The sequence below is a fragment of the Lutjanus erythropterus genome, chromosome 6, assembly GCF_056507025.1.
Source record: "Lutjanus erythropterus isolate fLutEry1 chromosome 6, fLutEry1.hap2, whole genome shotgun sequence".
Classification (NCBI taxonomy): Eukaryota; Metazoa; Chordata; class Actinopteri; order Lutjaniformes; family Lutjanidae; genus Lutjanus; species Lutjanus erythropterus.
This window is the reverse complement of record NC_139322.1, coordinates 34,173,856-34,188,191: the sequence shown is the minus strand read 5'-3', so window position 1 is coordinate 34,188,191 and position 14,336 is coordinate 34,173,856. Positions and strand designations below refer to the sequence as shown.

The 14,336-nt window shown below is 39.1% G+C and overlaps 1 protein-coding gene across 2 annotated transcripts in view; it reads right to left on the bottom strand.

Moving 5' to 3' along the window:
* Window positions 1–14,336, bottom strand: part of vdra (vitamin D receptor a) — a 99,322-nt gene that overhangs the window by 9,988 nt on the left and 74,998 nt on the right. For both annotated transcript variants that reach the window (XM_084721756.1, XM_084721757.1), the window contains 3 exons: window positions 8,600–8,784; window positions 4,398–4,497; window positions 1,726–1,903 (listed from right to left, as the gene is read on the bottom strand). In XM_084721756.1, coding sequence (XP_084577882.1) covers window positions 1,726–1,903; window positions 4,398–4,497; window positions 8,600–8,784 — 463 coding nt within the window. The remainder of the gene's footprint in view (window positions 1–1,725; window positions 1,904–4,397; window positions 4,498–8,599; window positions 8,785–14,336) is intronic.

The window sequence follows — 14,336 nt, the reverse complement described above, 5'->3', positions numbered from 1 at the left end:
TTCAACTGAACGATTCAGATTTCATATTTCTGCAGTATCTTCGAGATAAAGAAGAAATCCCAGTCTCTTTTATATCCCCAGAGAAAATCCCCTTATCTACACACAGCTGAGACTCAGCTCCAAACATCTGAATAATATACCCATGACGCACCGCAACAAGGCCAACAGCAGGAATACATGTATGTAAACATAAAGCTATCTGCACATCAACTCTTCCTGTTTCCATTTCTGTTTCAAAACATGCAAACACGCTGGATGCATCCCTATATTGCAGATATGTCTTCTCTTTTCTTTTATTATGTGGTCTCTGTTTCTGCATACATTTATAAACTTATCTCTCAGCTCAGCGTGTGTTCATAAAGACACAGCCTGTTCCGGCGTATTCTTGGAAGAGCTTGTTTGTTTGGGAGTGATAATAGCGTCTCACCTTACCCAATAATGTCCTGCGTACATGTAGGCAGCAAAATCAATATGCTCTGTGTGTGGTTGGAGGGCTTGTTCAGGCCGCTAGCCTTTGTGCCTGTACGTGCTAGTGGTTGGGTGCAGCAGAGTTTCACCAGTTGACAAATCATTACTACAGCTCAGTAAAACAGCAGACAACCACAGAGGTAATAAAGCTGACTTTTCAACAAGGCTAGAATATGATTTATGGCACCAGAGAGTTAGAACCTGTATTCTATATCAATAGCAGAGCTGTTTTGAGCCAATCAAAGGTGTTCCTGCTGACCTGCAGGTACAGGTCAGCTTCAGCAGTCTGCTGCGACTACACACTGCAGACCATTAAAACAATTAATTTCATTACAGCTGCAACTAAGAATTATTTTTTTCGTCGATTTGTCTGCCAATTATTTTCTTGATAATTTATTTTGTCTAGAAAATGTCAAAATAGTGGAAAATATCCAGAATGATTCTAAAGAGCCAAAAGTGGCTCATCGTATCATTACACAGTATCATTTAAGATGGACAAAAGCAGCCAAGCCTCACATTAGAAGCTGGAAAAAGCAAATGTTTGACATTATTATTTGACTGATCATTCAAACAGTTAAAACACTATCAATAAACTTATAATTTTCTGTCTATCAACAAATCATTACAGCTTTAATTTAAATTAAATCAAATCATTTTAGATGCATAAAGAACCAGGCAAACACCAGTAAAACTGACTTGACATTGGGCATAGAGCCAATATATTGGTTGGCTGATATTATCGTCCAATGTCATTTTGGTCTATATCAGTGCCACTGACTTTTTTTGACAGAACATAATGCAGATGAGTTTGGTTTTATAGACAGTATTTTATGGATATTTGATCCTGTTTTTCATAATTCAAATTAAATACATATATTTTTTTGTGTTCTATTTAGGTTTTTTTTTATTTTAGTTAATTAGAATTATAAAAAAAAATACTGGTGAAATTTTATTGTTTCAGTGCCTTGATGTCAGTTTGAATAATAAACTCATTATTTAACTGTAAATATTCAGACTCTATTATATATCTTGGCCTAAAGTGTCTGATAAGCACATTTGAGGGATCGCTGCAAAGTGATATCAGATTTTTTTTCTTAATACTGCTATTGAACCCAAAAATCCAGCACTGAATGACCTTGTTGACTGCTTGGATAAACAAGACACTGTGCCAGAAAGCAATGCATGCTGCTACACTGTGCTGATCTCTCAAAATCCAAAATCAAACTCAATCACTGCAGTGATGCATGTAGTTTGTACCTGAAGCCTGGGATCATCTTGGCAAAACCAATGACCTTCTGGATGCTGTAGGAGACCAGGTCAGCTAGGTGGGGCAGCATGGACAGCTTTGTGTCCTCCTCACTGGAGTCTGGACTGCTCGCGCCGTCCTGGTACATCATTAACAGGCTGCTGAAGTTCATCTTTGTGTCCACCGACTCTGTTTGAGGAGATTACAAGACAAGATGAGTGGTGAGGGAGGAGAGAGAGGGGATAGGAGGGGAAGAGTGCGTTTTGATTACACAGAAATGGCAAAGGTTAGAGGTTAAACGAGGTGCGAAATTAGATGAGTTCACAGTGGACACAAAGATGTGAGAGGAGTAATAAAGACTGACTGTAGTTTGTATTGAGTACTTTACGAAAACACATTTTGAGAAACAGTTCCACTTAGAATGTAGTCCTGCATAGCCAGACCTTTCTCTGGTGCTGTGTCAGCGCAGGAGGAAGGTCTGGCAGCACATTATCATTTTGCTTCAGGAAAAAAAAACATTCTGGCTTGTTTGTACGTCTTTTAATCAATCACACATGTCTCGGGCACTGCAGAGCCTAAGATGCACAGACGATGCCCCTGCAAAATAGTGTCTGGGGATAACTTGTTTTGGCAGAACATTTCCACATGGGGAGGTGAGCACTGGCATTAACGTGGTTAAATCGGTCCAAAAGAAGGTAATAGCTGCTAACTTGTTTATGTTCATCCTGTTAGGTCAGGTTAGGCTTACTTGCCATTTTCAGTGTGTAGGTCGTTAGCTCGGATGTTGTTGTTTCCCTTAGCAACAGGGCTTTTCGAAAAAATGGTAGCAAGCAGTTCGCAGAGAGGACCAGAAGAAGGACATTATAATTTTGGCACTGAAAATAAAAATTGGCATCAACACTTAACAGTGAAAAAGGTATCACTGGCATTGAACTGTATTGGAAAAAGCTGGATTGGCACTGAAACAAGTATTGGCACTGAATAAAGTTTCACTGAAAAATAAATCACATTAAAAATGATTTCATTTTATTTTCACATTTGTTTTTTATTCTGATCCGTTTTTCTATGACGATCATTTTTGTTACACTGGCAGTTGTTTTCAGTAACACTAGTTTTCAGTTTCAACTTTCTGCCACCTTTTGGTATGAAGCACACACTTGCCAACCTTGAGACCTCAAAAAACAGGGAGGATTTCAATGCCAAAAAATGTAAGTTTCAGAGACTTCAGAGACAATATAAGTAATAGGTACACTGCAACAGCATTTTTATCTTGAATACTTAATTTACTTACTTAAGTTTTATCTTAATCCTCAGGAAAAACATATGGAATATTTCATACCTCTAAAGTGAACTTCAGTAAATCTCTAGCATAAATTAATATTCATCAGTTCTCTTCTACAAAATGTATGAACCTTTCCTTTAAATGTTTTCTTAAACGGAAATTCTTCTTAGGAAGTCTGCTTTGGTGTATTGTTGTCTTGGAGCTGTACGGGGCTAATACATGCTGTATAGTGTCTGAAATGGTTGTGATAATGAAAAGGAGAAAAAGATGTGAAATTATGTCAAAAATCAGGAGAAATACAGGTGAATTGTGATCCTGGGAGTAAATAGGGAGAGTGCAATGAAGAGTAGGAGTCTCGTGGGAAAATCAGGAGGTGTGGCAAGTATGGTAGACTGGAGGGGTTTGAGGGGAGGGGCAAGGGGCCATGATGTACATATCTGCATGTTAAGTTCACCTGAAGCTCCCAAACTGCAAGTATGTTGAATCTGTTTCTCTTTGCTGTTGTTTTTTCTTTGACTTAGTGCCGGTCCTTGTTTGAAAATGTTTCCAATACCAGTACCAACATCGATACCTTTAGGCTGTCTGTGAAAAACTATGGCAGAGAGAAGCAGCTTGCTTATGGCTTGGGAGTTCCAATACAATTGTTTTTAAAGTTCAGGTTTTGTTTTCAATGCCACGTTATTTGCAATGCCAAAATTAAAATGTTACTATTTTAACCATGTAAGAATGTCGCCTGAAATAAGCGACCGATGGAGGGCTTATATCCATAGTCTACATCTGGTGAGTAAGACTATTTGGAATGTGATGACACTACATTAAAAATCAATCAATCAATCAATCAATCAATCAATCAATCAATCAATCAATACATACATACAAAAACATAACTCCTATAACCTGTTTATTTCTTTACCAGCATTCTCATGTATGTCTACCATGGTGACTTTTGTTCCTTGAGACAACTAACAGCTGTAATGAAGCTATAGTTTTGAAGCTAAAATGAACAATAAAAAAAAAAGCAAAATACAAACTAAGATGAAAAGAAAAGTGGGGTATCTGTCTCTTCCTGCAAACACATTGTAACTAAGAGAAGAAACAAGGACACAACAAGGACAATACACAAAGGTCTCAGCAATGAATGCAATATGAAACAATGAACTGGAACATGTGCATGTGTGCTTTCTGAGGAGTGAGGAGCCTTGCTGAGGAGAAAAGTAGTTGTTGAATGGACGATCACTGACGCACTAAAACAGTATGGAGGCGGAGACAGAAGGTGGGCGCACAGTTACTGCTTATTTATGTTTTTTTTTAAATCAATGGATTTTTTCACGGCTGTGTCCTTGGTAAAGTTAACCCTGAAGCATGAAAGGGAACAAGGACAGGACTATTTGTGAATCTCACCAGGTGAGTGGTTGAATGAGTCAGAGGAGGCATCAGACAGAGAGTGAAGGGAAGCAGCTCTGCTGGCACTGCGTGTTACTGGGCCTTCACGCACTGGAGGCTGCAAATACACACAGAGAAACACAAATATTAATATCCTCAATCTAACACTTTCACGCCTCAGGGGTGCCACCTGGAACTTAGGAATCAAATCCTGGACAAGAACAAATAATCTCCAAACACCAGGTCACCTGGATATGCTCTTTTTATTTAAGCCATGCTCAGCATTTGGGAAAAGTCCTTTAAAGATTTAATCACTAGAGCCGACCAGTAGCGAGTTAGTTCTCACAAGTGGAAATTACATTTCCACATATCAAAGTGGTAATTCAAGATATCTGTGAATGACATGCTACAATATATATTTTCACATGTTGAAATTACATTTCAACCAGTTAAAACTTATTCAGATATATCTTTGATTTAACTGTAGATATCAGTAATTCCTTTCTACTTGTAAGAATAACAAATACAGACACCTACTATCAAATATCCACATGTTGAAAAAGGACTGGGCCTAATGTAATCTCCACTAGTTCCACATTTCGTGATATAATTTCCACTGGTCAAATATCAACAGATGCATTTCAGATATTTCAGGTGTTTCCCTACACCTTTTCCAAAGTCAAATTCAAGCATTTTCCTCATATTAAATCAGATGCTATTGTGCTATAAACAACCAGAATTATGTTGCGTTTGTGTTGTGTTTTGTGATAGAAATCTATAGGTGACAAACTAAAAAAAAAAAAAACACACAACAAAGTTTTATATTTCAAAATGTGTTGCCTGTCTGTGAGTAGACTTGGCATCCTATATAACATGGCTGAGCCAATGTAGAACAATCACTCAAACAATTACTAGACAATAACTTCCTTCCAACTTTTTCTTTTTTTGTTTTAAAGCCAACATTCATTAAAAAGCAACCCCCTGGCAGCCCCCACTCAACTGACAGATCACACTGAGAGTCGCCACTGGTGCAAAGTGGTAAGAGAGGCTCAGGCTGACTTGTCTTCTTTTGTGAAAAAGGCTAAATAAATTAGGGCCTCTCTGACTGAATTGTTTACTTTTGAGATAAAGAAATGAAATAAGTCAGAGAGCCATTCATTATGAAAGTAATGCAATTATAACTTCAAGCAGTTTAAACATTTCTATTCCTGCTCTACAGGAATTTAAAAAACAGTGTATTAGCCACACAATTTCATTCAACTGTCAGTAGGCCACCACCAGCTGCACATAATCTCTGTTTAGCCCACTGATGTGTTGCCATGTGCTGCGGCAAAGTGTCATTATTTCCTGTTTATTCAGGCTAGATGATGTCATACATGCAAAATGTCAGGAAGGTATGAAGACATTAAAAAAAACCATACATACCGCCAAGCCTAGTAGATAGCAACAATTGCTGACATTGTTTGGGGGCACCCGAAACCAAAAGTTAATTATTTAATTCTGAAGTGTGTTAGCTTATTCTTACGTTTACACAATGATTAAAGGTATGGCAATTTATGCTTTTAAAGAAATATCAAGTAAAAATATAAATTATGAATAAAACAGTTGCTAGTGAGTTCTAAAGCACACCTCAGTTTTATTACACTGGTCAGAGGTGCAGTCAAATTTTTTCCGTGTTTTATTTTTAGGATGACTTCATCTTGCAAGGTTCACACTCAGTTCAAAGTTACACCCACAGCTCAATATCTGGAAAACTGAGTTATTGGGTATCTACTACCCAAATGGAGTGTGGTTGTGGCTGTCTGCACACTGTGTGCTAAATCACAGACACATGGAGAAGTGTTTTTTAGACTTTCTCAGACGTTCCATCCAATCTGTATCCCCCATCTCATTTACTCTGGACGACTCGATTGTCGCTGTCCGCAGAGAGAACGTCCTGTATCAAGTTCATGACGTGGAGGAAGAAAATACGATGCCGCTGTCGGGCGGATAAACACCTCTGGTGAATCATGTTACGGGTGTCAAGTAAATTGAAAACACAAAAGAGAGATGGTAGCTGATGTGTTGTGGTTACAGATATTATTTACAGCTATCTCAAGATCAAAGGAGTGGTGCTGAATCCCATTACATTCATACACCATACAGTCAATTTACTCCTCACTTCTCCATATATGTACCACGCATATGTTGATGCAGCACTCATTAATAAATCTGGCTGTCACTACCACCTCATATGTGTACGTGACTTGTGACATTAACTGATATGAAGATTTAAATTTTGACATCAAAATGTAGATGTGAATGCATCCTTCTGGAGAAGTTAATTATGCATGGTGGTTCAGACTCATATATAATAATAATTCCTTTCAATCATCACTTGTGAACCACTAGAAGTGTGTGTTGGTGTGTGTGTGTGATGCTGCCCTCTGCCCATATTGTCTTACTCATATTTTTCTGTGCTTGGGACATTTCTGAGCCTCAGCCTGTTTGGCAGAGGTGTGTAGCCCCCAGCCAATAACAATAACAGCACACAGGTTTTGAGGTCGAAACTCTATAAAAACACGGAGCGACCAACGCTTACATCACATTCTCTGTCTCTCTCCTCTCCTCTGCTCTCTGTGAGAGCTGCAGACAGAGATAAACACACACACACACATAGGCAGAGCGGATTGAGGATCGCTTTGGCTGTGTTCACAGTGTTTCGTGTTTAGTTGTGCTTTAGAAAGTAACCGCTGTGAAACAATCAGAAAGTAATGTTTTATTGGTCTGATTCACTGCTTTGTTCTCGCTGACGCCAGCTCCTCTCTTAATTCACTCGACATGTCTGTCATTTGTTGAGCCTTTGAGGAAGGGCCAACTTTGAAAGGTGCGTTTAAGAGCATTCCTGCATATTCTATCTTTAATTTAACCATATAATATTTTTCATATTGCTTTTCCGATGTAAAGATCATAACACATAGTTCCTGACCCACATAGTTTCTGTCATTTGGGTTGCTAGGCAACATCTAGCTAAACAGGAAGGGGTTCATAAAATGGATTCTGGAGTTTTAAAATCTGATTAAGTTTTGGGGGGTAAAGATTAATTTACTGATTGTTGTCATTTCCAAGAACAGAGAGCAGTGCTCCATTTTGCTGCATGCTGCATGTGTGTTTGTGGGAACAGATACACTTTTATTTTCACTACAATCTACACTTTTACTCATAAAATAAACTTGATCTTGATACTATACAAGCCTAAATGTATCTATGTTCCTGTTTTATGCATGGGACTAGACTGATCGTGTTTTGGGCACCAAGTACTAACCTATACTTAAAACTTTGCCTGTTTTAACAGCCTGAACACTGAAAGGTGCTGCTCTGTTAACATGCTGCTCACATAGACAAGATGTCACTCTCACCCTCACCTGTGACTACTTCACATTTCTTTATTCCCTCCTGTCTTCTCTCCTTTCCTTTGCAGCTGTCCTTCGGACTCAGGCTATCATTTCACCATGGCTAACACGATTTCGGTTTTCTATTTAAGTCTCTTCCTATGGTTAGTTGGTTTGGACGTTCAGATTCACACAAATTTACCAAGCATGCAAATAACGCTAGCTCCAATATCTTAAACTAAGCCTGACATTGGTGTAATAATTTAGAGCTACAAACAAAACCCCCGCATTACGCATGTTCAAATATAATTTGCGGTTACTAAAAGTCAATTCACACCTTCCATCCAATCTCAATTCTCATTGGCTATGGTATAAAGTCACTGTTACCGCTGCCTGCTTGAAGTCCAATATGAAGAAGTGGCAGCCTTTCCTGGTGTTTTAGCTATAATTGTAGCCTTCTTCAGCCAATTACAGTCATGGGTACAAGCTAAAAGAGAGAATGCCAAGGTCTGTAGTGTTGTGGTAAACCAAAGCAGATGCTATCCATATCCTACTATTACAGTTTTTTTGTTTGAACATCAGTTCTTTAGCATTTAACCTCAAAGGATTTTTGTTCTGCAGCGGCAGGCTGCTAACTTGAAAGAGTGTAGCAAGTAGACTGTGCTGATAAAAATGTGTTTTGTTTCTGTATCAATTTGCTTTTTACTGGAAAATTGCAGTCTGCCTGATGCCGTGATTCAGGGAAACCTCCCTGCTCCACCCATCTTCTTGGTGGAGAACAAAGTGATTTTGGCTGCACCGATGTCAATGTGGTTTTGGTAAAGGAAGGAAACTTTGTACTGAACTAACCCTGAAGCGGGAGAAGTCAGAATAGGAGGCATCGTAGGTCTTGTGGTGAGCTTCCACCAGGGACGAGATGATCCGGGCCTGCTCCTCATTCAGACGTGGCCTCATGGCCTCCCGGGCTGCCTCCTCTTCTTTCCTCTTCATTATCATGTCCTTCTTCCTCTGAACCTCTTCATCTGTCAGGATAACTACGAGAGATGAGGGAATAGAGGGAATATTAAAATATCTTGCAATCAGCACACACACTCACACACACACACACACACACACACACACACACACACACACACACACACACACACACACACACACACACTCAAAATTACTGAAAAAAATCAAACGAAGTTTAGCATCGACTCCAGCATTGCTGCTCCCACATCATTAATTGTATTGAATCCATCAAAAAAGAACCAAAAAGGTAAGGATTTAATCAAGAGGAAATTTGATTAAAACCAAGTAATAAAACCAAATAAACTAGGTAATTGGACACCTCTCACTGTGTCTAATCTAGTGAAAGTAATGGTGTCACAATATGTTGTTATAAAACACACTCGTTACACCATCTGCCCTACAATGTTGTTAGACACAGGGAAAAAAGGTAATAATTATTAGCACAGAATCAGTTTAAGTGTGATATTTGGGCCACAATGAGTCAAAGAGAGGTGACATGTTTTCTGTATTGAACTGGATAACAATACCACCCAAAGATCCAAATAAAATATGAATATTTTTGCATCAAATCACTTAGTTTATTCTCACTACAGTCTCTCAGGATGATATGTCACAACTCCGCAACTCGGCTTCTGTTGGTTGTCCTCTCATCAAGGTATTTGTAAGAGATTCAGTTCAATTATAAAAACAGGGCATTTTACATGAAATTATTTAAAATTTTAGGGTTTCAGGGTTTTTTTCTTTAGTTAATCCAGTTACTTGAACATTTCATTAATTTAATGGTTTAGATCTATTTATGGGTTATATGATGAGTTTCAAGAACACATCAGATTGAGTGGTATCTATTTTTTCAGACCTTCATACCCTCCGGTTATTTCAGTAGGGCACTGAACATGGCATGTGACAGTATTTGTGTTTAAACACAAACACTATGTGTCTCCTCAACTTTGCTGCGAGGCAGGAGTTGTTGGTGATGTTCTGTTGTTGAAATGTGGGAGAGAAAATAAAAAGAAGGTGTTGCTGCTGGTCACTGCACATTATTTCTCCATGTCCAGTTTATTATTTTCTTATTAAACCTGCACAGTTCGGAGCTGGTTGGAAAGATGCTCGGTTACATTGGCGGCAGCAGTATTTCTTTTACTGGCCGCTGTCAGTGTGCTTCTGTCAGTCCTGCTGTTGTTACTTGGACTATTGTTTTCCTATCTTAGCTTCCGCAGTATAGCTAGCCAGCAAACTTCATTTCAAACTTCAGAGGCTGAACACAAAAAAGTTACAGACATGTGGTGTGGAGATGAAGACCCTTTTAAATCCAGCATGGGAATGTATGTTGGACGCTGGCCCGGCAGGGATGTGAGAGTGAATCGGTCTACTCCCTTTCTAGAGATGGGAGCCAGAGTTTTCTTGGCTGAGTAAGACATATGGATGTTCCTGCGACAGTGGGACAGCACTCACTACAGCAGTGAGCTGTTGAGGACGTTGTCATGTGCCAAATCGGACCTCTGGTGGTGCGTACTGAGTACTACAATACATGACTTCTATATACAGTATCTCTGTATCAGTTTAATAAAAGTGTCTGCATTTTTGATGGTGTTCATACCTTCAAAATTTCGAAATACCCTGGTATACTGTGATACTTTGATAATGCCCAAGCCTACAAATAGAGAAAAGGAAGTTTAGACCTTACTGCTAAAGTGTTTACAGTTTGAGTGTTGGAGGCTTGGTCATGTTCTAAAATATTTTTCCTGAACCGACTGCGATAAGAGATATAATGAATTCAGTTTGAGGATGGATTGTGGGTTGTTGAAGAAAAAGTGCTCCTTGTCAGCAGTAAAACAAAGTTAGCTTTCAAAACTGGGTGAGCGAGCTGTAATGTAAGCTTCAAGCATTTCCATCCCGGGTTACATGAACCATACATCTTCTTAGTTTGGCACGCAGAAAAGGCCTGTCATGTCTGGTGCATTTTCATACGGCTGACGTGGCGGGTGTTGGATGTTTAAGTGCCTTTTGCCTTATTCATGGTGCAGGAGGAGAGACTGCAGGCAGAGTGGCACAGGGGAGCAGAATGGATTATACATACTGTTTATAGTGACTCTTTTAGGTTTGACTAGATGAAAATTCTTTTGAGAATTCCTGGGTTTGCATTTCATTTCCACATGTCTTAGAGCATTACATTACTTTGTATATTCACGACACACATTATTTATTACAGATCACAACAGATTTAAATCTTTATCGGATTTAAGAGAGACTGAAAGACAAAGAATGTATGTTTTTTTTATGTTATGTTCTTATGTGGAACAGACCATCCTGATCTGAGTCCTCTGACCATTATAAGATGTCAGAGTAATGAAATCTATTCCATCCTTACAGAGTTTTAAACCAAAAATGAGAGTCAACTTTTGGCAGCCTTAGCTAACCTCACTGGCATTGTGAACATTTCTTGATGTGGCTTTACAGTATAGGCAATGAATTTAAATGCCGTATTGAGAAGAATGCTGAATTGCTGTCATCCCCTGCTGAAGCTGTAAAGCAGCAATAAATGTGTGTTCTGAGTTTGTCACACCAGAGAAACGTGTTATTAACCACCCAGCCAAATCTGAATGCCTAAAAAAAACTATCTAAGTATGTAGACTTAGGTCTCAAAAGCATGAAAAATGAGCTACAGCCCAGGTGACAGGATGGTATTCTTTAAATGTTGTGTCAAGTTATTGGAACTGAAGTGACCTGAAGTGAACTGCTGGCCTGATATGGGCTGAGAGGGTCGCTGAGGTATGTTTGCAACTGATCATCAGGGAGGGGGGCAGTGTTGTTGGTGTGTCAGTTTGTGGGGCTTATATAATATTGGAGGGCCATGTCTCTGGCGCATCACCAAACCAAAGGTCTTAGTGTTTTCACACATTTTCAGCAACTATGTTCTAAATGTGTTTAGAAGGAAAACTCCCTTTTTCCTTCACAAGGACTTCAGTTTATTGCAGCAAATGATGGAGCAGAGCTGAAAACAATGGCACCCCTGCTGTGAAAATACCGTGTCAATGACAGAATGACTGATGCCAAGCGGTGATAAGTGGCAATATTATGCACTGAAAATTCAGCTTAATTAGGCCACCATGAGTGGGTAAATATCGCACAAATGCTGAGTCAGACACATTAGCTACTGCACCTCAGTCTGTTGGCTTTCTAACCTTTCAGTTTTAGGTCTCTGAAGGTGGTTTTTCTTTGGCTGGTACCTAAGAGTCCTCTGAGATCTATCCAAGCAGCTAGTCTGATTGGCCCAATTTAAACAGCTGATGTAGAGAGGCTATTTTCAACTCTCAGACTCACACCGTTGCGTTCTGTACACCATTTTGGTTTTGTTTAAAAACATATAATTCCTGCAGTGCAATATTTTTCTTTAAAAGACGCCTCTCAGCAACAGGCTGCATGACCAACATCTGGATGTGTAATGCAGAGTGGCCACTGATGGTGTGAAACAGGAAAACTGCAGTGCCTGAAGAGGTTTTATACAATGAAAAACAGGTGGCTTAAATGTTCAGTGTGTGGACGTGACAACTGTAATGAGGTGGTCTGAAAAAAATCCTCCTGTGTTACAGTTCTTGTTAGTCTACTTTAAACACAGCCGGGTTAGTGCTTAAATCGAAACACATTACAGCACTACATCACTGTCACTGATTTAATTGCGTTGTACGATTACATACAAAATACAAACCAGCCTTGTAACACATGTGCCTGTAAATTCTTATTATAAAAGAAGAAACACACCCACATATACTGCACATATGCACATATATTAAACTTTAAAATGCTATGTTCAGTTGTTAGTCTACTATATGATTCTGAACATTTCTGTTGAGCTCAGAGAAAGAATGACTACTAATATCACCACCACCATCGCTACTAGGAGGCATTACCCACGTCTACAGAGACAGTCCTGTTTGATGAATAGGATTCAAACCATTTTAAGGCAGTCTCAATGATCCTGATCTTTTCAAGACGATTCAGTAGGGAGTGATCCATCGTGTCAAATGCAGGGCTCAAATCTAGAAAAATATTACAAGTATTCATAAAAGAAATAGTAAACAGTCTTCTATACCACTTTTGATGAAAATATTTTTTTGGATTGGGTCCAAAATCTTTTAAATGAGTTCACTTAAAGGGAAACAGTGTTGCAGAATCTCCCAAACAATTTAAGTAGATTGTGACCAGTTTTCAAAACAACCTAAAGAAAAAAAAAACAAAAAAAAACGCAATTATAAAATGCCTCCATATTGCTTGTCTGGTGGAATGCAAGTCTGCTTAAGCCTCAACATGCCAAGTTGAATATAAAGATATCATTTACACCATGTCTCCAGCCTGCATCTGCACTGCAGATCTTTAGCTTGGAGCTACGCTCATGTGCATACTGTCCCAACTGGGTGCATGTGGTGTGACGGTGCATGCATGCAAGTGAACGGCATGTTGGGGCTTTAGGAGACTTGGATTACACCAGACGAGTGTGGAGGCATTATATGTTTTGTTTTGTTTTTTGGATGCTGTTTTTTTTTTTTTTGCCTCCCGGTTGTATTTTTCACTTGAAAACTGGTCACGATTCACTTCATTTGTTTGGAAGATTGTGCAATGCTGTTTTCCTTTGAAGAGTTGAGTAGATAATGACTTTCTGAATTAATGAATTTCATTTTCAGGTGGACTATCCCTTTAGGGCAGGAGAGAACCCAGCCAATGGATAGAGAGCTATTAAAAATTGATAAAATCGTGGGACCAACGCTGATAAAAAAACGTCTTTGAAGAAATCTGGAAGGAATAAAACTTGAAGGATTCGATGAAGGCTTTACTTTGGCCACTGCGTCCTTTCAAGTTCACGGTGAAAAGGCCTAAAGTTGAGCAAGGCAGAGTGGTTGCAGCGTGGAGGAGAAGCATAACCAGTGGCATGACAAATCTGGAGTTTTATTTAATTCATTTTGGTTGTGAGGGATAAAAGTTACTCATGGATCATTGGGGTAGTTTCAGAATTTTGGCGAGGAGGAGGGTCAATTAGGGACTCAATGGTTTTGAAAAGAATTCTGGGGTTAAGACGGTTTATTTAATGATGTTAGGAAATAGGAGGAACTGGCTTCTTTTAATAATTTTGATAGACATTAATTCTTTCATCATTTGATATGGAACCACCAGATGGTCATTTTTTTAATTTCCACTCTGCTTGCCTGCATTTTCTCTTTATTTCTCTGGTGGTGTTATTTAGCCAAGGCGCGCTGAGAGTTAACTGGACTTTACGAACTTTATCAGGTGCTATGGAGTAAGTAATTCTTCTGTACGCATTTGATTTTTGGTTACAGCTATGCGTAGATACAGTGGAGAAGGCCTCATGAAATCTGTCAGCAGAGTTTGTGTTGAGGACAGAAGAAGATACCAAAAGTAGCCACTGTGGGAGCAGGAGGTGGGAGGAGAAAGATCAGAGAATTCCTGAATAAAACCAGAATTAAATTTTGGTGGTCTGTAGATTAAAACGCAAAGTAGTGGGGCCCTTGCCATTTATCATAAAACTGACTAGGTCAAATGAGGAGAAGTTTCCAAG